The sequence below is a fragment of the Anoplopoma fimbria genome, chromosome 9 (genome assembly GCF_027596085.1).
Source record: "Anoplopoma fimbria isolate UVic2021 breed Golden Eagle Sablefish chromosome 9, Afim_UVic_2022, whole genome shotgun sequence".
Lineage (NCBI taxonomy): Eukaryota > Metazoa > Chordata > Actinopteri > Perciformes > Anoplopomatidae > Anoplopoma > Anoplopoma fimbria.
The window spans coordinates 23,335,513-23,359,076 of NC_072457.1; the positions used below are offsets into that span (position 1 = coordinate 23,335,513).

The 23,564-nt window shown below is 38.8% G+C and overlaps 4 protein-coding genes across 5 annotated transcripts; 1 reads left to right on the top strand and 3 right to left on the bottom strand.

Moving 5' to 3' along the window:
* Positions 1-2,296: 2,296 nt before the first annotated feature.
* On the top strand, positions 2,297-7,036 carry LOC129096011 (zinc finger protein Gfi-1-like). Of its 2 annotated transcripts, none has more exons than XM_054604653.1 (6): positions 2,297-2,621; positions 4,747-4,990; positions 5,264-5,514; positions 5,930-6,046; positions 6,162-6,327; positions 6,858-7,036. In XM_054604653.1, exons 2-6 carry the CDS (start codon positions 4,786-4,788, stop codon positions 7,034-7,036), a joined length of 918 nt encoding a protein of 305 aa, XP_054460628.1. In that variant the 5' UTR covers positions 2,297-2,621; positions 4,747-4,785. The 2 variants fall into 2 exon arrangements, with proteins under 2 accessions (XP_054460628.1, XP_054460629.1); XM_054604654.1 differs by having other exon boundaries at positions 4,747-4,954.
* Positions 7,037-7,372: 336 nt separating this feature from the next.
* Positions 7,373-8,339, bottom strand: LOC129096014 (lysozyme g-like; the record flags this gene model as incomplete). Its single annotated transcript, XM_054604656.1, is given in 4 exon segments — positions 7,373-7,509; positions 7,587-7,692; positions 7,694-7,773; positions 8,276-8,339. Coding segments are annotated over 4 exon segments (387 nt in total), but the record flags the coding sequence as incomplete, so codon positions are not given.
* Positions 8,340-10,935: 2,596 nt separating this feature from the next.
* Positions 10,936-13,762, bottom strand: LOC129096013 (lysozyme g-like). Its single transcript, XM_054604655.1, has 5 exons — positions 13,654-13,762; positions 13,270-13,347; positions 11,677-11,891; positions 11,440-11,590; positions 10,936-11,362 (listed from the first exon to the last, which is right to left on the bottom strand). Exons 1-5 carry the CDS (start codon positions 13,655-13,657, stop codon positions 11,226-11,228), a joined length of 585 nt encoding a protein of 194 aa, XP_054460630.1. The 5' UTR covers positions 13,658-13,762; the 3' UTR covers positions 10,936-11,225.
* Positions 13,763-15,024: 1,262 nt separating this feature from the next.
* Positions 15,025-20,859, bottom strand: pglyrp2 (peptidoglycan recognition protein 2). The gene is made up of 4 exons (XM_054604652.1): positions 20,629-20,859; positions 18,435-19,295; positions 17,086-17,296; positions 15,025-16,168 (listed from the first exon to the last, which is right to left on the bottom strand). Exons 1-4 carry the CDS (start codon positions 20,699-20,701, stop codon positions 15,865-15,867), a joined length of 1,449 nt encoding a protein of 482 aa, XP_054460627.1. The 5' UTR covers positions 20,702-20,859; the 3' UTR covers positions 15,025-15,864.
* Positions 20,860-23,564: the final 2,705 nt, after the last annotated feature.

A 23,564-nucleotide genomic window follows, 5' to 3' on the forward strand; every position in this document is an offset into this window, starting at 1 on the left:
TCTGGATTCCTTCAACAACACACCTGAACACCTCTGTTCAGTGATGGTGCTCTGTTCTCACCACTGTCTAAATACAACTCAATCTACTGTGACGAAACATTTTGATATGTTTGTAAATTACTTTTGAATATGGTACTTGCTCTCATCTTTAACATTATTTTTTATAGTTACCATCAGTACTTTGGTTCCTCCTGCTAACAGCATTACATGAGATGATAATGATCAAACGTCATAACGTGCCATAAAGGTAGGTAGTTTTACACGCCATGCTAAACGACTTCATGTGTGTCTAAGGGTTTCAAAGGCGAGTCAGCCAGCGCGGCCCATCATTAAACAGCCATGTGATATAAAGTGAATTATGTGTGGACATTAAAAGATCACACTGTGTTGCTTCGGATGTATCATCTTGAAACTGGAAAGTCCGTGCGTTTCCCCTGATCTAAAAAGCGGGAAATAAGACAATGCCGTGCAAAACAGTGTGTGTCACATGTTAGTTCTTCCTGGTTAGTCCGGTGTTTAATTTCTCAGATTCATGTGCCGTTTGTGGCGGCTGTTTGATGTCCACAGCATCACACCCAGGAACCCTGCCCACCCTCTCTCTTTCTGTCTTGCAATTCAACTGATGTTGTTATCAAATATATGAAATGACAGTAAAGAATATATAAATTCCAGTATGATGGGGGGGGGGGGAATACATTTCAGTGTTCTGTATCCTTATGAATGATACAAAATAAACTTTGACAATGCACCTTTGCAAAAGCCTGATTGCGTTGTTGTTGGTGGTTATTGCTGGGGGATTATATTCACTCAAACATTATCTTAGTGTAACTTGGCTTTGTTAAGTCTTTCACTAAGCTGAGATTTAATCATCACTACATTAAAACAGGTTGCACCACACAAACAAGTTGTTAGACCTGGTAACTGCCAGGTGTAGCTAATTGTTGCAGATTTAACACAGTATACCTCAAGTTACAAATCGCTATGCTAATAGCAATTTAGCCTAGCATAAAGGGAGGTTTGTCCACTCATTTCAAAATGCATGAATGCGACTGACTCAGACACATATTTCTCCATTCATTGACTGTATTCTTTGGCCTGAACTGGGGCCGCTCTCATTTTGTGTCCTCACTTCAGTTTTAGAAGGCAGTCTGATTACTTTTGCTACGCGTCACAAGCTTTATCACCCTTTACTTGAATAGTCTTGTTTTTCTAGGACTGTTCCTAACTGAATAAAATGAAGGTATTAAGTGGCAGCCATGACCAGAGCTGGTCAAATTCTCCTAATGCTACAGAAAAATGCTTTATTGCTTCCTTTCCTTATCTCCTTCAGCATACGGGACACTGGAACCGTCCTTTACGAAAGGAAAGGGGATATTGTCATCCCATTACATTTAAATCGACATTCGTCAATAACGTCAGCCGTCGTTATGGATATATTGAAAACATAATTCTTAAAAGGAGTGATTCTATTTTGTGAGACCAAAAAGTATAGGAAAGGAAAAGGAAATGGATGTCTCCAATGATGCAACACACGCTTGGCCGTTGTTGCTTTCATCACTCGTAGTGTGAACACAGCATTAACGTCCCAGCTCTTTTTTGTTTCCAGTGACTTCCAACTGTGATTTGCACCTTACTTCTCTATATTGAGACTCAGCCTGGGTCACTGGGTTCAGTGTCCATTGTCTAGTGGCACCAGTGGGAAACATCTCTCAGTGCCAACTGACTCACATACTCAGCCCATTTGTTTCTACTGCAGACGTTGACTTTTAAGATCAGTTCATAAAATTATAGTAGCATTTTATTTAAAGGCTCAGTAATTCCCTTAAACAGCTGGCCCCTGTAGTTAGCAGCAAACGTTACTCGAACAGGAGCAAATGGTGCATTTGCTGGGAACTATCTTAAGCAGCGGATTGATACACATTTAGATACCTGTTGAGTTTTTCTGCATCCGGACTGTGTATTTGGGCTTGACTCAAAATATGCTTCAGTGCCCATGTTCACACTGAAGGGACTTGTCGGTGCAGTGATGATGTAGCTTATTGGTGTGTTTTAAAAAATATATTTTTCCCCTTAAAACCTTTATTCACATTTCCTCTTGTGTCTCTTTCTCTTTAATGTTCAGTTAGTTTTCATCAGCCAGCTTCTTTGAAAAACTGACCTCGATGGTTATTTTGTAACACAAGTGTTTCAACGCAGTATGTCAACATTTTCTGAAGAATTTTCAGCAACGTGGTCGGCCAACCTCTTCCTCTCTCACTGGCTACATCTGTCTTCTTTAGATCAGTGTGATGCTGTGGTTAGTTTTTGCACCCCCCAAAAACATTTTTTTTGTTTTAAAAGTAGGGCTGGACAGATTTAGTGCTGCTGTGAGTGTGCAGCGCTTGGGTTTGTGTGTGAGGAAGCAGTGTGGTTGTCGGCTCCGAGGTGTTACAGCTTAAACACTTCCTCGTCTTCTTCTTTACTCTCATCATCACACCGACCAGCAGAGAACATCGTCGTTTTATAGTCCACCTCAGCGTAGACTGACCTCACATGTGAGACACTGACTTCACGTCGTCTAATGAGACTTATTGATGTGAAGTTTACGACGTTAAGAAGAACTTGTGGGATATAAAAATCTGGTGAGTATTTGCATATTTATTCCTGGAAACTAAGTTCATATTTCATGTGAAATGAAGGCCAGTTTTGGTCTGATAATGTTGATTTTTTTATTATGTTTTTTACACTTTTGGATTGTAGATTTTTCCTTGATCTTAAAACTTAGAAGTTTAATGTCCGATAAACATTATGCTAAGTATTTCTTTTTTTTTTCTTTTTTTTTTATGGATACAGACGATAATCACCTTATTATGTAATAATCTCCATGACGTGGCCATGTGATTTTTTCTCTTAGTTGTTTCAGTTTAGCAAAAAGACGCACCAACACCTTGTAACAAGGTCATTTTTTCATGTAATTCCAGTCAAGTTATCATATATTGAAAATCAGAGAACAGAAACACAATTGTTTATCAGCTTTCTCTTACATGGTTCAAGCTCAATGAGCGCTTACAACTGTATTGCAACTCGCACGTACACATTACAGAATGTTTCAATTTCTTCACATTTTAAAGTTTTACAGATTTCATTTTATTTTTAATTTTGCTACCTGTATCCACAAAAAATACAATAAATCCCACAGCAAACAAAGTCTTGTTTAAAGTGTTTTTAGATTGTGCGACAGTAAAATAAAATTCATCGATGTCTTGATCTCTTTAGTAATAAAGCATCTTGATTAGACTCAAAATTCAGTTGATTGGACACACCGAGCCAAAGAGGTCAGTGTAGAAACAAACCACTTATTAAATGAAAGAAGGTCTGAACAATTTGTAGAATTTTTGAAAAACATATATATATATATATACACATACAAACATTTTGAGGCGGTAGTAGCTAAGTCTGTAGGGGCTTGACTTTAGAACCCTAGTGCCACACTGACCAAGTTACAAAGGAAATACACAGAACGCAGAACTGCTCCCAGGGAACTGCCCATGTTGTGTGTGTGTGTGTGTGTGTGTGTGTGTGTGTGTGTGTGTGTGTGTGTGTGTGTGTGTGTGTGTGTGTGTGTGTGTGTGTGTGTGTGTGTGCTTGTGTGTGTGTGTGTGTGTGTGTGTGTGTGTGTGTGTGTGTGTGTGTGTGTGTTGTGTGTGTGTGTGTGTTGTTTGTGTGTGTGTATATTTGTATATGTGTGTGTGTATATTTCGGGCCTATGTTTGTATATTGAACATTATACATTATAATATAATATGTGTGTAAATGCAACGAAAACAAAGATCAGAAAAAAAGTCCAAAATATTGATACACATTTTTGTAGAATAGCTTTGTCTTCACAGAGCTGGCCGAGCTCTTTCCCCAAGAGTGTTCCGCATAGAGTTAAGTTATTTATTTGCAATTCTGATATGACTGTTTGCGTCATATAATCACATGCCAGGTTTGTGGTGAATTTAGGTCTAAATGCCAGTTTCAGTCAGATATGGGTCACTTCGCTCGCAGTGTGAATGTAGCTTGACAGAAACTCCACAGAAGGGAGAAACATCTCCTCAGTAAGGAGGCCTTTAGTGTCAAGTTAGTCACTGCTGACTCAAGGGCATCTGTCAGGTCAATAGCAGTTTGCCATGCAGACTTTAAAAGACAGAACAAAAAGATAAAGATCCTTTGGACGGATGTGACAACTCAATCTCAAGGGCTGATAAGGTGACTTGGCGTAGTGAACAATGATCAGGCCAAAACACACAGAGAGGTCCATGAAGAAAACCTTGTCTAGAGCGCCCCTGTGTGAAAAAAATATGTGAGATCACAGTTCAGCATCCAGTCTGAGGTCTAGAGAAGATCTGCAAAGAGAAAAACTGCCCAAATCCAGATGAGATGTTCTGCAGCGGCAGAAAGAACAATTGAAACAAGAAGGCTTACTTTAAGGTCACTAAATAAAGGTCCTGATACTCACATATTTTAGGGTATCTTTTTTAGCCTTTGTTATTGTTTAATCTTTATAATGTATTGTCTAACTATAGCAGGAAACAAACTATTGAATGTATAGTTCTGCTGCCATCAGTAAGACTTAGATAAGGGATTTAAATGTATTGATCTGGTCTGTGTGACAAAACAGGCTGTGCCAAACTGTATCAATAATAAATTAAACCTAACCTTACATTTGCATGTCAACGCTAACACTGGCATTACTTTTATTTTCGAACCCTCTAAATGACTCAGATTTCCGGGTGTTGAGCAGTTCTTCCTACCAATTGAGTGATGCCTCGTTCTTTCTTGGTGAAGCGAGGAGGTCTGCACAACCTTGGGAAAAAGTCAGGGCCCCGTGATACTTCCCTGGAGTACTCCACATCAGAAACATCAGATGATAACGCAGTGCCCATGGGAGTACTGCAGCAGGCCCTTCCTGCTGCCAGCCAGCCAGATGAAAGTGAGCACATTCAGCCATTCACTCTCAAATATTATGGTGGGTGACGAGCTATTTGGTCTGTTTTTTTATTACAAGCATGACTTTACAGACAACATATCCACCAACACTTCCTAGATTACTTCAAAAAAACTGAATGATTTATAGTAAGCACATCTTTGTTTTGTTCATTTTTGGAATGTAATTTTGTGAGCTATTAATTCTGATATGACATATGATATTCAATTATTTAAAAGTTTATCAATCCAAAGTCTCAGAGAGCCACATAACTAGCAGCCAGTCAACCTGTTTGTGTTTGTACTCTGTCTGTAGATCTGCTGAGCCTTGCAGTCCTGCCTTGCAGTCCTGCCATCACAAATACTTTTAGCCCCGTGGAGAAAGTCGAGTCTCGCCCTCCCGCACTAGGTGTATGGTCCAGACCTCATGTGATCTCAGGATATCCAGACAAACTGTCCGTCGGGCTGGGTGACTTGACTCAGCACCCTCACATCTTGAGGGAGACCAGGAGCAGTGGCTGCTCGAAGATCAGCGCTGCGAGGCAGGAGTGTCCACTCTGCAGCAAAGTACGGCATCCGTCCATAACATGTTACTTAATAGACCAAAAACAACACAGACTAACTTTAATGTATGTTTGCTCTGAGAAACATTGCTTAAGTGAAAAAGGGAAGCTAGAAGAAGCAATTTAAGATTAGGTAGGCTAAATAACCTTAATTTCAGTGGATGTGGTGGTGTCAAGTCATATAAACTCCCCATAAATGTGGACATGTTTGGTCTTAGTTTTGAGGAATGTATTCTAGGCTGTCTGAACTAAAGAGGACCAAGAGTTTTGATAACAGCTCACTATAGACATAGCTGGAAACTGAACAAATGGGCAACATAAAGTCAAAAGTGCCAAGAAAGGTCAACTTTTAAACTTACTTAACTAGTTTCCCAGAGGAAATTATCTCTTTATTTTCCTAACATGTCTTATCTTTGCAGATATTTTCATGTCTGTCGAGTTTGAAGACTCACATATGCAAGAATCATGGAGGCAGAGCTCTGGCACACATCAAGTCCAGCAGGACAAATTCTGAGCTGCCGCTATGCAGGGGGAAGGTAGGCAACACATTTCTGTTCCCATATCTCACCGTCTCACTCTGAAATAATCACTGTCACGCACACATGAGGTTCAACCCTTCTGAATCCATGACCCCGGTGCCTGTTGTTCTAGGAGAGGACGTTTGGCTGTTCCGTGTGTGGCAAAGTGTTCAAGCGCTCCTCCACCCTCTCCACTCACCTGCTCATACATTCGGACACGCGGCCCTACCCCTGCCAGTACTGTGGCAAAAGGTTCCACCAGAAGTCTGACATGAAGAAACACACCTTCATACACACCGGTGGGTTCACTGGCTGTTTTCAACATGCTGACATCATATGTAATCATTAAACTGTACCGCAGTTGCCCTTTACCTTACATCCCTTATTCTTATTGCTAACAATTATATCCACCCCGCAAACCACTAATGCTAATCACTAGTGTTGATTGTTATTGCTTCCAGCACGTACACATATTCCGTCCTTGCATGTAAACTCAAATGTACAGTTTTATCCGCGGCCCAAACACGTTTATAGTGTAAACCATCGTTTATTCTTTATTTTGTCACCATAACAGTCCCTTTATAGCACTCTTACCTCTGAAAATCATATTTATGTATTTATATATTTATTTATTTTAACACTGTTTTTAAATGTTGGTTGGACGAAACAAGCGACTGAATGAAATAAGATAATGTATGCAATCATATTAGTGCTAGGTGCTGCTGATTGTGTAAGGTGACCAACTGGAAAGACTCTCAACAAGTCACAGCAATGTTTAATCTGCTTGGTCCTGTGCCTTCTAATGACTTGTGCTGTGTCTGTGTGCCAGGCGAGAAGCCCCACGTGTGTCAGATATGTGGGAAGGCATTCAGCCAGAGCTCCAACCTCATCACCCACAGCCGTAAGCACAGGAGCGACCGGCCCTACCGCTGTCCCCGCTGCCCCTACGGCTTCCAGCAGAAAGTGGACCTCCGGCTGCACCAGGAGCAGCACTGCGCCTACCGCTGACTCGGACGCACACAGCCCAGGCAACATCTTCAGCCTTTTCTGAATTACCAGCAGAAACACATTAACAGCGTGTCAAGAGCAAAAGAATGACAGTCACTACTTAAGAGTATTCAGTTTATAGGGTTTCTCCAATATTCTCTGCAGATCTGTGATCCAGAGCTTTTCTGCAAATGATTGCAGAGAGTTCACACTGAGCACATAAATGGAGATATCATTTTTGTTTTTGTTTGAATTATGTTTATTTAGTTCCACGCAGGACTCAATGCAGAGCGTTTCCTTCATGATTTGCTGGAGATTTGTTTTTTGGGAGATTTCTGTTGTGGACAGCTTCCGTTTTCAATAGCCTTTAATTTTGTTGGACCACTGCGCTTTGGCAACAACATCATTGGAGTAGTCTCCTCCTGTTGTGTGGGCATCCACTTCACCATAGGAATGGACGTTTCCATCTCCCATATTGTAGGCCGCTATTCCTCCTACAGAGGCAAACACAAATGAGAGGGTGTGACGAGAGCTGCTGCATGTTTGATTCTACTGATTCAGTTAAACGAACCTTTAAGCTGCTGCTCGGCGCTCCAGCTTGGGAATTTGGCCTCTCCAGCCCTGGACTCTCTGGAGATGATGGCAGCTATGAGAGCTGGAGCGATTCCATATTTTTTCTCCCACTCTGTTGATTGTAGACCTGTACTTTTCCATTCTGCCCGCATCCGTCTGTGCCATTGTGTGTGATGCCCTCACATCTTTAGAGAGAAATCAAATAGAGAACAGGATTATGGCCTCAACGCAACCAACTGTATGCATCTGTCTTACTGTCAATGTATTGATGTATAGTTACACTCTAGATATTAATGGGTATGGTTACTATAGATGTAAAATATAATATAAAACATAATTTTAACCTTTTGTGTCATAACCACAAAAACTCCTCTAACTACAAAAGTACCATGCATGTAAAAAATAAAGGTTAATAAACAGACTATTAAACTTATAAACAGACAGGTTCATTACGTTTGAATATTACACAAATATAATGATAGAGGAGAGTTTGAAAATATGGCAAGAATTCACAATGATGTGATAAGAAACGTAGATATTTCCTTGTTTCCTGCTTTTTTTTCTTAGGGAAGGCCAGGAGTTTATATAGCTTGAGTAGAGCTGAAAATGAAGTTTCCTTCAGCAAAAGAGAAAAACCACACAAGCTCTTACGAGTTCCTATTTTCTCCTCGGACAGTCCACTTGAACCTGAATATGAGAGTTTATCCTTGACTGATGATCCCTCCTCTGTTTGCCCTGTGTAGTTGAGAAAGGAAAGAAAAAGATGGAATTAATTTAGTGCAGAATCAGGATTGAGTAAATGCTCTAAATACAGAAGCTGTGTCAACAACAGTTCAGTTAGGTACTCAAGACTGTGAATATTACTTTTCTCCTTTTCAGCAAATCATCACACAGGTTATCTTCAGGAGGCTTTTCAAACAGCCGCTCACAGGTTTATTATATTGCAGTAATATGACACCGTCAGTTCACCTCTTTCGCCATCTGGTGGCCATTTTCCAATGAAACAGCTTCTCTGCAAATGTATTTCTGTACAAAACATTCTATACATTTTATTAATGGTTCAAAAATTGTCCTTTTCATTTCCATTCGGGTCACATTAGAACATGAATTGTGAAATATTGGTGACTTTCTAATAATCAAATAGAATGACCCAATAACTGACATTTTTTTATTTCAGTTTAATGCATACACAAGACAGAAGTTTACTTCATTTTCAGATTAATTAGCTAACTTGACTGTTGCGTAACATACATTATACACACACACACGCTCCAACAACGCTTCCTGGGAGCAACTTGAGCAATTCGCTTGGGAAAATTCACCTAGTCTAATCTGCTTGCTCTACCATGAATGTGATCCAAGTGAACAGCAATAAAAATGGATGGATGGAGCTTATTGTTTGACTTAATCCTGAGAAATATTCACTCGAGTATTGAACCTAATTTATCATAAAACAATGATATTGTCTGAGGAGAAGTCAGTCCAATTAGCGTAAATAATTGAAGTTCCAGTATTGAGTTAGTTCGGTAAAATAAAGTAACGCTGAAAATTAATGCTACAAAAACACGCCTGTAGCTGGATAGAAATATCAGATTTTAGCACGTTATGTCTACCAGGGGGGCAGTTGATAACAATAATGATGATGAGATGTGTTAGCTGTTAGTGAGCTAATGTTTGCTAAGTGTTAGCAAGCTACTGCTGTTAGCATAAGGGGCTTGCAAACGTAATACTGCAGAGCTTTTTGATGTTTCCACATTCCACTGTTAAACAAGTTGTGTACTGTCACAACTTTAGCTTAATATACTGGAGTATAGTTAGCATAAAACTGACTTTTGGACAAAATGCTTGCTGCAAACGTAATATTGGACATTGAGTGTCAGGATGCGCGGTTCTGTTTCAACAGTTTTTGGGTTTAGAAGCGTATGAAAAGTTAGTTCTGGGTTTGTCACCCTGTTTGTAGTTCATCCCACCAAACAGCATCTTTTAGGGCCTTTTTTCTGTTGTTTGCCAGCAGACGAAAGTGATGAGGCGGCTTCACACAATACAAAGTCAATGGAGAGCGATGGATTGTTTTTCTTCTATGTGGGCGGGACTTAATTGTGCAGTGTTCATCAGCCAGGGCGCCTCAGGATTGCGGCATTTTTTTATCTTGCTTCTTTTTTAGAGCGGTAGGTGCAATTACTTTGTTTATTGTTGCCGGTTTTATCAGGATTTTTTTATTGTGAAATATCTTCAACACTGTTATCACCTCATACATCAAGGGTTGATGAGCATTAGGTTAATCTATGACACTACACTGTATAGCAGTTACGTTACTGAATATATTTCCCAATAAAAATCTGCCAAAATTATGCAAAAGCACATTTGTCCATCTAAGTGTTGCGGAGGAAAATCACTTCATAACTTTGTAGACGGTCCCCGCCCACTCCTCTCGTAGCCATGGAGACCAATGTTACTGTACTTTATCGAGCTAACTCAATACTGGACCATTTTCAAAAACTGTTGTCTCCAAGACACAGAAAAATCGGGAAATTAAGAGTTGAAAATTACCAAAGTGACCCTTTAAAGGAGCTGCAACAACTCATTTATTCAATTAAATGTAATTTCAAAAAGAATAAAAGACAGATGCAGTCTAGACTTGTCTTATAATATTAGGTGATCTTAAGAATAGAAAGCTGAAAGTTATCAACAGTAGAATAACACAAACACCCACATGTTTCCTCTTCTGACGGGTAAAGTGGGAGCTGGAACACGGTGTCCCTCTGTTCATTCCTTTGTGAAATCAGCTGGTTTATAAGCGTCCTCTGACTGTAACAGGCTAATTGTTGCTCTGCTCAGTCAACAGCTTACTGTTGCAGGCTGAAGGATTTTATGCAAATATTACAAGGAAACTCCCGTTCATTTAAGGAATGTTGAGATTTGCACACAAGTCCACATCAGTGTTGTTTTTGCACTCCAGACCAAATAAAGAGTACCGTAATCTTTCCTTTTTATGTCCTGGTGATACAAGCTCACTGAACGGGTGTTTCCTTCCTGTGCAGGACAACAATGAAACTTTAACACCCAGACTTCAGACGGCGCCTCTGAAAATGTCTTAGTTATCTATTGCTGCAGATCAGTTCAGTGATGTGCATCAAATTTGTGTAAACAAGAAGGTTATTTTCTGTAGTTGTATAGGGAATTAAACGGAATATAAAAACAGAGGGGAGACATGACAATGCAGTGAAGTGACTAAATTCAATGCTTAGGAGGTTACATAAATGCGACCACAGCAATTTGATTAAGCCAATGAAAACACAACAATTCTTAGTTTCTGGTCATTAAACATTAAAGGACACATAATTATGATTATTGTATTCCATTTATTCCCATAAATCCCCCTGAATCCTACACACTGTTCCTTTAACTCTTCATCTAGTGCCAACATCAGACCAAAACATTGATTTTTTCCGTCTCTTTGGTTTATGACCAAAGACCTGCAAAACTAACGACACTCACATCAGCCTCAGCTGTACTCTTCATTTCAGTAAGATGGGCAAGTTTTGCTTGATTGTGTTTATTTCGCTCAAGTTTGAACAGGGAGCAAACATGACAGAGAACATTTGCAGGAGATTTCAGTTGTGGACAGCTTCAGGTTTCAGAAGCCTCCTTTGTTTTTGTACCACTGCGCTCTGGCAACAACATCATTGGAGTAGTCTCTTCCTGTTGTGTGGGCATCCACTTCACCATAGGAATGGACGTTTCCATCTCCCATATTGTAGGCCGCTATCCCTCCTGCAGAGACAAACACAAATGAGAAGGTGTGACGAGAGCTGCTACATGTTTGATTCTACTGATTCAGTTAAACGAACCTTTCAGCTGCTGCTCGGCGGTCCAGCTTGGGAATTTGTTGCGGATGCGTCCGATAAAATAAACCAAGATTTCGGTGCCTTGGCAGAGGTGTTCCTCGCTGTTCCAGCCACCACGTGCAGTGTGTCCGCCTCCATTTGGATTGACATCAACCTACAGAAATGGAAATTAAATTAACATTTTTGTAATGTGGGGCTCTATTAGGAGAATGTTAGTAAAACCGTAAAATTTATCACAACCTGCATCAGTCCCCAGGCATTATACTGTCCTCTGCTGTGGTCGTAGTCTCCCCAGCCTCCTTCTAAGACATTTCCAGCTCTGGACTCTCTGGAGATGATGGCAGCTATGAGAGCTGGAGCGATTCCATACTTTGCTCCCACTCTCCTGATTGTAGACTTGTAGTTGTCCATTCTGCCCGCGTCCGTCTGTGCCAGGGTGTGTGATGCCCTCACACCTTTAGAGAGAAATCAAATAGAGAACAGGAATATGGCCTTGACGCAACACAGATATCTCTTTCTCTGTCAATCAATAGATGTAGAAATCAGTGGTGTAGCGTTATACCGGTAGGGCTGGGCAATATGTTAATATTCTATTGATATAGTGATATGAGACATTGTTAAGATATTGTTTAGATTTTGGACATTGTAGTATGAAGTGTTTCCTGGTTTAAAACGTTGCTTTACATTAAAGTGATGTCATTTTCTGAACTCACCAGACTGTTCCAGCTGTTCTTAATATTATGATTTGCCTTTACCCACATAGTCATTGTAACACATTACTGATGACTATTTATCAGAAGTCTCATAGTGTAAATATTTAGTGAGGGCACAAATGGTCAATCCTACAGTATTATCACAATATCGACACCGAGGCATTTGGTCAAAACAATATCTAATACTTGTTTTTCTCCGTATCGCCCACCTCTACATAGAGGTATTGTAGATGACCGTGATCTTTAAAAAATGAATGTTGGCGGTACAGAGCACTGTGCGGCAAAACAACCAGACACAAGAACAGTTTCTTTCCGCAGGCCGTCACTCTGATGGATATTTTAATCAGTTAAATTACAATATTTATCTTTTAATTTCTAGTTTAAATATTTTTGTAACATGTACATATCATTGTCAAATAGGCCTATTAATTGCAGCTATCGAATGTACTAAAAATGCTTATACTGATTCAATATTTATTCCAGCATATTTGCACTCCGTCACACTACTGTCCTTTTGTATACAATTTAAAGAAGCAGTAGTTCTGCATGTGTATGTCTATATTTACATTTTTTATCCTAACCCTCACCCTCATCCACATTCTTTTTGGAGCGTACATAATGGCTTAATGATTGTTTGTCCTTGTTTTTAGCTGTATTTCTATTTCTGTGTATGTACAATGAGAGTGATAACCACAGTCAAATTCCTTGCCAATAAAACATATATATATTATTATAGAAAAATTTTAAATTGTAGAAAAAATAATGTATGAATATATATATATATTATAGTATTATATATTGATAAAAGTTAATATATAGGCGCGTGTTGTGTTTTATGAAATAAAGCCGACGTTTATTTATCCACAAAAAGCCTTTCTCAGCCCTTTTGTTTCCCACACTCCTACAATATATAAAATAATAGCCTTGAGTTTGAATAGCGTGTCTCTTGACAGGAGCCATATATATATATATATACATTATTTTATTAATGTATAATCAGAAAGCATCAGAAATTGTAGAAAAAAAAATAATGTATATATATATATATATATTAATATATATTATTTTTTCTACAATTTCTGATAAAAAAAATACAGCGGCTGTGTTTCTCAGTGTTTACCTGAGTAAGTCAGTTTGTCCTGCTGAGCTGTTTGCACCGAGGCTCCAGTAGTCTGAACGCTCATGATGTCTCCAAAACCTGCAGATGTTCAGTTTATCACATTAGTTATCATCACCTCATCTTCACTTTAATATTAGAACACTTATTAGGACTTTAAGGGACTTTCCAGTTAAATAACACATCTTAAAAAAGGTCACAGTAAGGTGCGTGTGTATGGCTATAAATAGCATAACATGTATAGTAAGCAGGCCTCAAAAGTACCGAGATAAAAACAAAAAATAAAAAAAACATGCAGTCTAGGCTAGTGTTCAAATATGACACTTTAGGTGATCTAAACAATAGAAAAGCTGAAGTTATCAATAGTAGAATAACATAAGCACCCACCCATGTTTCCTCTTCTGATGCTGTCCTTATAGAGTGAGAGCTGGATCACGGTGTCGCTCTGTTCTCTCCTCTGTGTCAAGCTGACCGGACACGGCAGTATTTATGCCCCATCCTTCTACTTCCAGTTTCATTATGACATCTTCTCTGCTGTTGAAGAAAGTGAAAGAAAAAGCAAGTGAACTTGGTTTATAAGAAACAGCATCCTCTGACTGTAACAGGCTCAGTGTTTGCTCAGTCTGCAGTTTACTGTTATCAGGCTGCAAACCAGGCTATGTGGAAACTTTCATAGAGCAAGGTGCATGATTTTGTGCACATCAAATCCCTTTGAAGAGAGTTTTATTTTTGATCATCTTATAGAATTCAATAACATGCCTGATATTTTACAGGTCTTTATCTGGTGTTTGTTCTCGCATAACTTTTTCTACAATGCCATGTAATCCTAGTGGTGAATAGTCTAACTCGTTTCATTTTTGTTTTGCTTTAAGCAACATAATATCAACCTCATTAACGGGAACCTTCAGATGGTTCTGATGTCCTGATAAACTCCTCTAAAGGCGTATACCATGCCCCACTGAAAAATGGGGTAAAAATCACAGTCTATAATGTGACTGTAGGCGTTTGTGCCGGCTTGATGCCTTATTTTATGAGCAAAATTGTAATAATGGCTTCTCCGTCTCAGGGTCCTCACTGTGAAGATTTGGCTGCTTTTCTATAGTTTTCTTATTTTATTCCTGTTCTTCATCCCCCGCACCTTCCCATGGTACGATGACCTCTACAAAGTAAACAGTAAGTAGAGTGCAGCAGCAGCATCGGGTCGGGGTCATTTAGTGTCAGCGTGTGAGCAAAAGTGGGTCACGTAAAAGTAAAAAAAGTGTTGAGAAAATGTTGAGTCTGTTGTACCGATTAGGTCAATTAGTCGCTGTACTGAAAAACATTTGTCATCTTTTAATAATCAATTAATCAGCATTTGTTTCTGGCAAAAAGTAAATACTCAGTTCCGGCTTTATATTTGGGTTTTTGGATTGTTTTTTGAGACTTCACCTTATGTTTTGAGAGGTTGTTCTCAGAGATTTTCTGACATTAGACCAATTAGGCAAATTGATTTATTGGGGAAATAATCTGCAGAATAATCAATAATGAAAATGATCACTTGTAGCTCTTTCAGATGGCTGAAGAACTTTGACACTTTGCCATGTTATCTGAGCATGTGCAACTCGACTTGAGTGATCCATATGTGATTGTGTGTGTAGATTTGAAGGGTATATAATTGATTGATATGCGTATGTACTGGGTGGTCTTTTACTGAAACCTTGTTGTGTTTCCGATTACTGAGAAGTAGACACAGCAGACTCTGTAACAAACCTCTCTGCATGAACTTAAACCCACCTTGCGGGGAGTTGTTTTTATTTCACTGTATGTTTTCTTCTTCTTCACTGCAGGTCTTCAAATCATGGTGGTATGATTATATTAATACATCATTGTATGCTTAAAATGTGAAAAATGTAAACAGTCATTTAGTTTGGATATACTGAGTCAATCATCAGTCAAAATGATGACCTAATTAACAATTGAGACATTTTACCTTATGCAAGTATTGCAGACACTTTTGAGGAAAGGTCTCTTACTGGTCTGTGAATGTAAAGTTATTCATTCATTCACAAAAATGTCAGACATGTAGAATAGATCTGTGTGTGCTGGTTCTGGCTGTCTGAGATGCAACTTGCAATGACAGTGGGAGACTTGATGCAAGTGAACATGGCCAGTATGAGAGACAACCACTTTTATTACAGTTGGCCAGTCTCTTCATTCTTCTGCTTTTGGAGATTCATTTTTCTGTTAAAATCATAAGTTAGGAAATAAGGTGATTGAAAGGAGGCCGAGATTCTTAAAAGCACCTTTCTGTATAATCTCTGACTTGGGACTTGGAACAATAATCAAACATAAGTATTCAAATTCATACAAGCCTGACAATATTCATACATTAACAATGGCAATGATCAGAGTTGTATTGATAAATTGAAAGATTTGAAAAAGCCTTTTTTATTACAAGCTAAACAACTACCAGCATAACTTCATCAATATTGTTGGTTGTCATTTGATACAATAAAATTCATTGAAAAAATTGATGAAAAGCCACAGCAGTGGCAGTTATCAAACCCTGACGAGCCATTAATGATGTTAAAGAAAATCAAACTGGCAGTGGGGGTCCGGTCATTCCCTGAAGTGTTCCCAGCCTCTTATTTCTGAAAAGAGGGCGTCTCCAGGGCAGGAGGTGTAGTTCACCGCCTGTCTGTGGCCGTGGATGGTGAAGTTGGCAGCCAGCCATCCACCATCTACTGCACATTGGACTAGACGATGGCGCAGCAGGTCCATGGCGTGGCGAGACGGCAGGGTGGCAGTGTAGTTACCAATGATGGACACGCCGTACCCGATGTCATTGTGCCCTCTGGTGTGTCTGCCGAGGTACTTCCAACCTCTGCCTTCATAGACGTAGCCATCAGAGCCCACCACAAAGCTGAGGGCACAAAGATAAAAAAAAAATTGGTTGATGTTAAGACACAAATAGTGCCAGATATTTGATATTAATTTTGTGATATATGAAAAACAGACATGAAAACAGCAGCGTTCTTGGAAATACCATCAATCACATACACTGGAAGTAAATTGTCACTACTTAAAGGAATTGGTCACACATCTTGATTTTCATTCCTACTAAATCAATACTACACACATATCTGTGCATTAATTATAGAGCTGGAGACAGGGGGTGATTAGCCTAGTTTAGCATAAAGACTGGAAGCAGAGGGAATTACTAATCCCTGGCATTTAGATTGGCTGGTAGGCTGATTTATTTCAATCTTTGGACTGAAACAGGCCTTCTGTTTCCCACAGTTTACAGTCTTTAGGCTATCACCGGCTGTCTCAATCGGTATCAATCTTATCATCGAACTCTCAGCAAAAAATTTTAAAATAAGCATACTTCCAAGATGTCAAATCATGATCTTTAAAAAATGAATGTTGGTGGTACAGAGCACTGTGCGGCAAAACGACCAGACACAAGAACAGTTTCTTTCCGCAAGCCGTCACTCTGATGGACATTTTAATCAGTTAAATTACAATATTTATCTTTTAATTTCTAGTTTAAATATTTTTGTAACATGTACATATCATTGTCAAATAGGCCTATTAATTGCAGCTATCGAATGTACTAAAAATGCTTGTACTGATTCAATATTTATTCCAGCATATTTGCACTCCGTCAGACTACTGTCCTTTTGTATACAATTTAAAGAAACAACAAAAAAACATGCAGTCCAGGATAGTGTTCAAATATGACACTTTAGGTTTCAATATGACTTCCTCATCTTCTCTGCTATTCTCTTTGAGTAAAATAAGCATACTTCCAAGATGTCAAATTTAGGGTCGGTTTACCTGTATCCTATGTCGCCCCAACCACGGTCTTCCTGGTGGAAACGCTGCATGGCCCTCATGTCGTGAGAGCAGTTTGGGAAGGATAAACAGGGCAAGGATGGCTGATAGGTGTGGTGAACATAGAGAAACTGGAGGGGCAGAGACAGTGGGATAGGTGTACCCTGCTGGGCTTTTGCCCCCCACTGACAGCGAGGGATGATCTGAGGGCAGTCTGGCAAGAGACGGAGAGAGGATGAGGGTTAGGATACTAAAACCAATACAGATTTGGCCGTCAAACTTATTTATTTAACACTCAAAGCTAGAGGTCCAAGAATAGAGTCTAGAGCCTGACCCATGTTAGCTTGTCTCAGATATTTAAGTATGTAAATATGCCGGCTGCTAAGAAACAAAATGCCAGAGATATATTTGCCGTGGTTTAGAATGAATGATTCCATTAACACCAAAAAGTACTGATAAGCTTATTTTTTATTACTGTAAAACTGCTCAAAAATGTAAAAAGAAAAAAACCTGCATTGATTTTTTGGCCTTCTCTGGGTAGTAAAACAAACCGTTAACCCAACACTTACATATTATCCTCTTATAAAGTTGTTGGCAGCTGCTCATTGGAGTCGTGTTTGTATTCGTGAATGAAAGCCCAATCATTTCTCTCTTTTAGCTCTCTCTTTGTTCACCAGCTAGTTGTTCACTTTGTGTGTCTGCTGTTTGATGCTGAGCGGGTTGGGTAGAAGGTCTATCAGAGCTCTTCTGCTAATAACCGCTGCCTGCTGAAAAACCCTAAAATGTTCCTCAGCGTTGAAGGGGGTCAGCAGATATATTCATTTTTTAAATTTCAGCTCCAATTACTTATTACCAAATTTTGATTAGAGTGGGATTAAAAGCAACACAACGCCCTCTGAAAAACTTTTTTGTTAACTTCTCACCCTGCTTTTTTAAGCCTGGTGTGATGTTACTCTTTCCTTATCAAACACATTTGTTTATGTAATGTTTTTATGTCAAATAAAGATAATGAAAAAAGGAACATCGGCTGGTCTCATATTATATACTCACAAAATTCAATATTGCATCAGGCTAAAATATCCTAAATTCTTGGTTCTTAAACCATCCCAAGGGCTAGCCTTGGTGCAAGAGCTGCAACAATAAGTCAATTAGTTGATCGCCAGAAAACAGTTCAGCAGATCTAATCTTAGCAATTAACTCTGACAGTAAACCAAATTTCCTTGGGGTTTTGGACCATGGGATTTGGGAATTGACATTTGATCAACCAAAAAAACAATCGGTAGTCTAATGGATAATGAAAACAAACGTTACTTTGAACCTTGGTGCACTTTTTTGATCATTTCATAGCTCACCCCAGTACTTGTGCGCAAATGCCTGTAATCCTTCCTTCACTGCCTTCCCCACTTCCGTGTCCAGAGCAATCCATTCTGTCTTCTCCAACTTCCAGACTAACACTAGTGTCTCCATCACCTGGTTGTGGAGATCGAGGGGCTCCAGAATGGATCTAGAGATCTCCCTTCGCCTCGGGCTGACATGCCTGGTCACAGCATCAAGACCCTCCTCCTCACGCAGAATAAAACTATAGTATCCTTTCAAAACTTCACTGAGGGCCTGCGGCTCTTCAGATGCAGGCAGGTTGCTGAGCCCCGTGCCCAGTATAGCTCCATCCATGCCCCCATTAATAACAGCATCAGTGGCCAGTGTGGCAGGCCGAGACAGCTTGAACAACTTAGGGCGCTGCACGTTGTCCCAGCAACCGTTAGGCCCCAGGCGAAAAGATGGCGGGAAGTCCTTGAGGCTGAGGAAGGACAAGCCCAGCGTCCTGCCTAGAGTGAGAGGGAAGATCCCAACAGCTGGCGTCCCCTCCATTTTGGTTTTCAGTCCCGATTCGATTCCCAGCAGTAAGGGTGCGAGGGCTACCGTGGTGCCATCTGGAGCGAGAACCACCCCTCGTTCCTCTCCGTAGTCTGTCACAATGTGGTGGATGGCCTTGTCAAAGAAGCTAAAGGATGAGGCGTTGAGAATGTCTGTCTCCAAGAACTCAGCATCAATGAGATTATTCGAGGCACCTAAAAAATGGATGGTCATTACGTCATCGTGGCCGGCGGTCCTCCGCAGGGCCCGGACCAGAGCCAGGGGGGACAGACCAGGGTTGGAGTTTTCCACATGCTCAACGGCTCGGATGAAGCTATCCATGTTGCGCAGGTAGCCACCTGACAACAATGCAAACCAGGAACACAAGACGTGAAGGAAGAACATTGCAGCACAACAACAAGTCAGTGAATGAACTCTGACTTCTTGAATGAGATTACAAAAGACAACACCTTATAGAAAGAAGGGCAAAAGAGATTAAATTGGGCAAGACAGGTCACTGTTAATGATTCTGATGGGCCCACATTCAGATCAGAGCTAAATTAGGGACAGTTTAGAAATGATTTGTGTGGATTAATATTTAATTTGGACCCTCCCTTTTATTTTTGGACATCCTCCTGCCAATATCTCAAAATAAAACAGAATGAAGTTGTAAATTAGTTTCATAAATAATAACTAAAAGGGTCATCTATGCTATCTATGCCCTGATATTATAATAAAAATGTAATATTAATTGCACCATTTTTAAACTGAACCTTTGCCATTGCAACAGTTGTAGCGGGCTAACTGTAACATAAACTAAATCGATTTACAGCAAATCACGGACTCTATAGGAGGTTTTGCAGTACCGATTAAAATTAGCAGTGGAGTAGTAACGTTAAGAAGCAAAGAAAGCCAGAGTACATGAGCAAAATTTAACTTAACGCTTCATCCAAACACTATCGTCACAGCATAAGAAAGCACATTGCTATTGGCAGCTTTTCTCGGGTTATCTTCTGTTACTTGTGTTTCATTAAAGCATGTTGGAGTTAATTAGCTAGATAGCTGGCTAACTAGCGGACAACTAGTTAGCCAGCTTGCTAACTCCACCATGCTTTAATGCTACACTGGTTACAGGAAATTAGCCGAACTGCAGACTGGTGAAGAGTGCTGGGTCTAACAGCCCCCCCTTTTAATATACTATTCATTTTGATATACTATTCTTATGGAAGATGAGTACACAAACATTGATGCTTGTTGGAACAGCTTAAGAATACATCTCAACCAGAATGTTTTAAAAGATCAAGCTCCCCTTTGTTTCATTATTAATTCTCTATAAGTGTGTATAAAGTCAAAGGTATCATCTCCCTTTATGCTTATGACTTTCTGATATGATTTAGTAATTATCTATGCTGGATGTAGACATTTGTTAATATATGTGTGTGTGTTGAGTGAATCTGTAAAATGGTTGGTTGATATTTTCAGAAAATTCAGAAAAGAGGGTAAGCATTATAAAAAAAGTACTTTCTTGAATGAAAGATTACAGATTTCAGGGAACTAGTGAACCACAACATGACATGTTGTTTAGAAAGTAAATACTCCTTATCAGCATACCAAAAAGAAAAGATGTAGCCTAATGAAGATTATAACTCAAGATAACACAAATGTTGACATATTTGGAATAACTGAACTTACCTGTCGGCCTGCTATAGACAGTAAAGAAGTAAGATAAAGCCAGAAGAAACAACGACGGTCCAAATAAAGTCATGTTGCATATGCTCGTTGCAGTTTTCTGTTAAACAAAAAAATCTGATTTAGGCTTTCTCCAGACTAAATGAACAAAAAACAAACTAAACAGGTAAGTAAACTGAAAAGCACAGTAGTGCTCCCAACAACTTCTGAGAAGAGTGGTGTAGGTGTATTTGTGAAGTGTGTACACATGACTGCAGTGTTGTGTCCTAATAGGGAAAAGTACTCTTTGTACACTGATGGTTCCAAATATTGATTCGGCCTACAATAAGTCATGAAGTGTGTCATGAGCAAAACAAAGTCTTGGCCCTGCAGTTACATTTAGTTAAAAATAGTTGATTTTTCAAACTATGTTGGGTTGTGTCACTCTTCACTGTCACACAGCCTACTACAGCTTATTTTATAAACAGTATATAATTCAATAAACAGGCTGTGAAAGATAAAGCAGATTTTATAGTTAATGTTTACCATTGCATGCAATGTGATCATCTGTTGTGTGCTCACCAGGGTCAGGAAACATTTTAATCTAGGGAGACATAAACTGCCATGTTGTAGTTTATAAATAAAGGGTTGTAGATTTATTAAGGTTAGTAAAGATGAAGATGTTAAGTCATTTAAATTTGAATAATTAATTTTGCGTTAATATGAGCCCACAAAGATAAATCAATTTATTCAAAGCTGAAATGAAGACAAACACTTTTAGAGGCTTATCTCTTCAGATGTTGTTTTGGTGTTCACCTCGCAGTTTGGTTTAGTTAGCAATAGCCTGCTAGCCTGAAGTAAATTGCAGCAACTTTTATTAACAGCCGCCTGCTGTTTACTGGCTGCTGGTAAAGGTGGAACTAATTTTTTTTTAAAACTGTATGCTATATACTGCTGGCTGACTTCAGCTTTAATAATATATATGTATTAGTTGATCTGTATTTTGTATTAATATTCTGAATCTGGAAAGTAACTTTTATCTAAAGTTTACAAATAAATGTAGTAGTGGAGTAAAGAGGTGAAAAATCTGCTGTTGCGATGAGATAATAAGGATCTGTTTGACTTGATACTTAAGCAGCAGTCCCTAAGTCTTTCAAAATAATCACACATATAATTCTTAAAAGTTCTTGAGACAAGTTATATTGTATTGAAAACCGTTTCTTTTTTTTTTCTAATGTGATTTTTTTTCAACAATTTTACTTTGGTCATTTTTTTTTTTTTTTTAAAGAAAATACTTATTTATTTTTACCTCAGTCAATTTTTTACAAGTAGCCAGTTAACAAGATACATTTGAACAAATAAAAACCCAAATCAGAGATAGCTTTTTGGGTTCCCAGAATGCACTTCTGTCAATGCTTTCCACCTCTTTTGCTCTTCCCCCATACTGTTCACCTGAAATAAACCAAAGCCTGCTCAAACATGATTGGTCAACACTAGTTGGACTACAAACAGAAATGCTTCCGGTACCAAAACCTTGTCCCGTTGCCTCCAGGTTCTGTAAGGAATGCAGAATTAGTTTATAGCGATTAACCACTCCCAAAAATAAAATAATGTTCATGCATACAAGGAATTTCACTCTGGTTTCCCGAAGTTCTGAATATAAATTTACACAATGCACATGAAGATACGGCATTAGAGGTGGCATCACGTTCATCCCTATGAAAGTTGCTCAGTGGCGCATGTAGCAAAAACATTTTTTTACTTCTGAGCATAAAATTAGTGAGTAAATCACTGAAACAAAGTTACAAATTATAGTTAAGTTTGTCACGATACAGTCGACGAATAGCTGTGAAATCAGTACGCTTAAATAATGGGAATAAATGATTGAATGAAATGTAGAATGTCAAAATGACACAAGATGTATTTGTTTATCTGGAATAGATGATTAATCTTAAAAAAGAAGGTTCTTGTTTTTTTTTCCACTGATGCCAACAATTTCCGAGCCACACAGCTGATGGGAAATCTTCCACATCCCCATGTTAGCGTATTAGTCAGATAAAACCTGTGACTGCATCTGTATTGACTGACTGTAAATGCCCTCTCAGTCTGTCAACATAGGTCTGTATTGCGGAATCACCATAACACCGATGTATCACAGAGGTGGGGCAGCTTTACATTGTGCCACACTTTAAGACTAGCTGCAATAAGAGCATTATGTGTTTTTATGCAAATCTTTATACTTGTGTTTTGTTCTGACAAAATGTAAAGAAACACATGAAAGTATGTTTTGTTATTAATATTTTTTCTCAATCTCTGGGAGTAACAGTGTTTACATTTAATGTTTTTTAGAAATCAGGTGTTTTTCAATTCTGGATGCTGCAACTGGAAAGTTAAGTGTTGGGAAAGAAAGGGACAAGGGTGAGTCATTTGTCGAGAAGAAAAAGAGAAGAAAAATAGAGACTTTTCACTCTGCTTCTGTTTCTGAGTTACAACAATTTGTGATGGTAAGGTATAAGACTAATATCAAAAGTAATATCAAGGGATGGCCATTTTTTGCATTTACCCTCAAAACACTACAGTCAGTAGATAATTACACTTTTAATGGCATTTTACAGTCTCTAGACAGTGAAAATATATTTTGCTTTATCTAAGTATGTTGAGCGATAACCTTTTAAAGGTGAGACCAGACAAACAAAACCACCTGTATAATTTAGTGTAATCCAGCACATCAATGCTATAATGAATGCTATCTGCATTAAACTTGTTTTAAAGTACAGTCTGTGTGTTTAAATGATAGCATTGGAAAATATTTCTATAACGTTTCTATGAACTAATTTATATGAAATAATAGATCAACTCAAAGGTTGCTTTCTCAAGGTTTACTATATACGTTTTTAATTTGCATCTCGATCTGTATTAAATACATAAATACACATTGAGATAGACAATCATATTTGTTT

Bases quoted from the DNA above. Each gene is read 5' to 3' on its own strand.
- LOC129096011 (XM_054604653.1), top strand. From the start codon at position 4,786: ATGCCTCGTTCTTTCTTGGTGAAGCGAGGAGGTCTGCACAACCTTGGG. The intron at 5,515-5,929 runs GTACGGCATCCG...TTATCTTTGCAG, and splicing joins AGTGTCCACTCTGCAGCAAA to ATATTTTCATGTCTGTCGAG. The intron at 6,328-6,857 runs GTGGGTTCACTG...TCTGTGTGCCAG, and splicing joins ACACACCTTCATACACACCG to GCGAGAAGCCCCACGTGTGT.
- LOC129096013 (XM_054604655.1), bottom strand. The intron at 11,892-13,269 runs GTAAACACTGAG...TTCTCTCTAAAG, and splicing joins GGACAAACTGACTTACTCAG to GTGTGAGGGCATCACACACC. The intron at 11,363-11,439 runs GTTCGTTTAACT...TTGTCTCTGCAG, and splicing joins CGCCGAGCAGCAGCTGAAAG to GAGGGATAGCGGCCTACAAT.
- pglyrp2 (XM_054604652.1), bottom strand. From the start codon at position 20,701: ATGACTTTATTTGGACCGTCGTTGTTTCTTCTGGCTTTATCTTACTTC. The intron at 17,297-18,434 runs GTGAGCTATGAA...GTCTCTTGCCAG, and splicing joins ATTTGCGCACAAGTACTGGG to ACTGCCCTCAGATCATCCCT. The intron at 16,169-17,085 runs GTAAACCGACCC...TTGTGCCCTCAG, and splicing joins TGGGGCGACATAGGATACAG to CTTTGTGGTGGGCTCTGATG.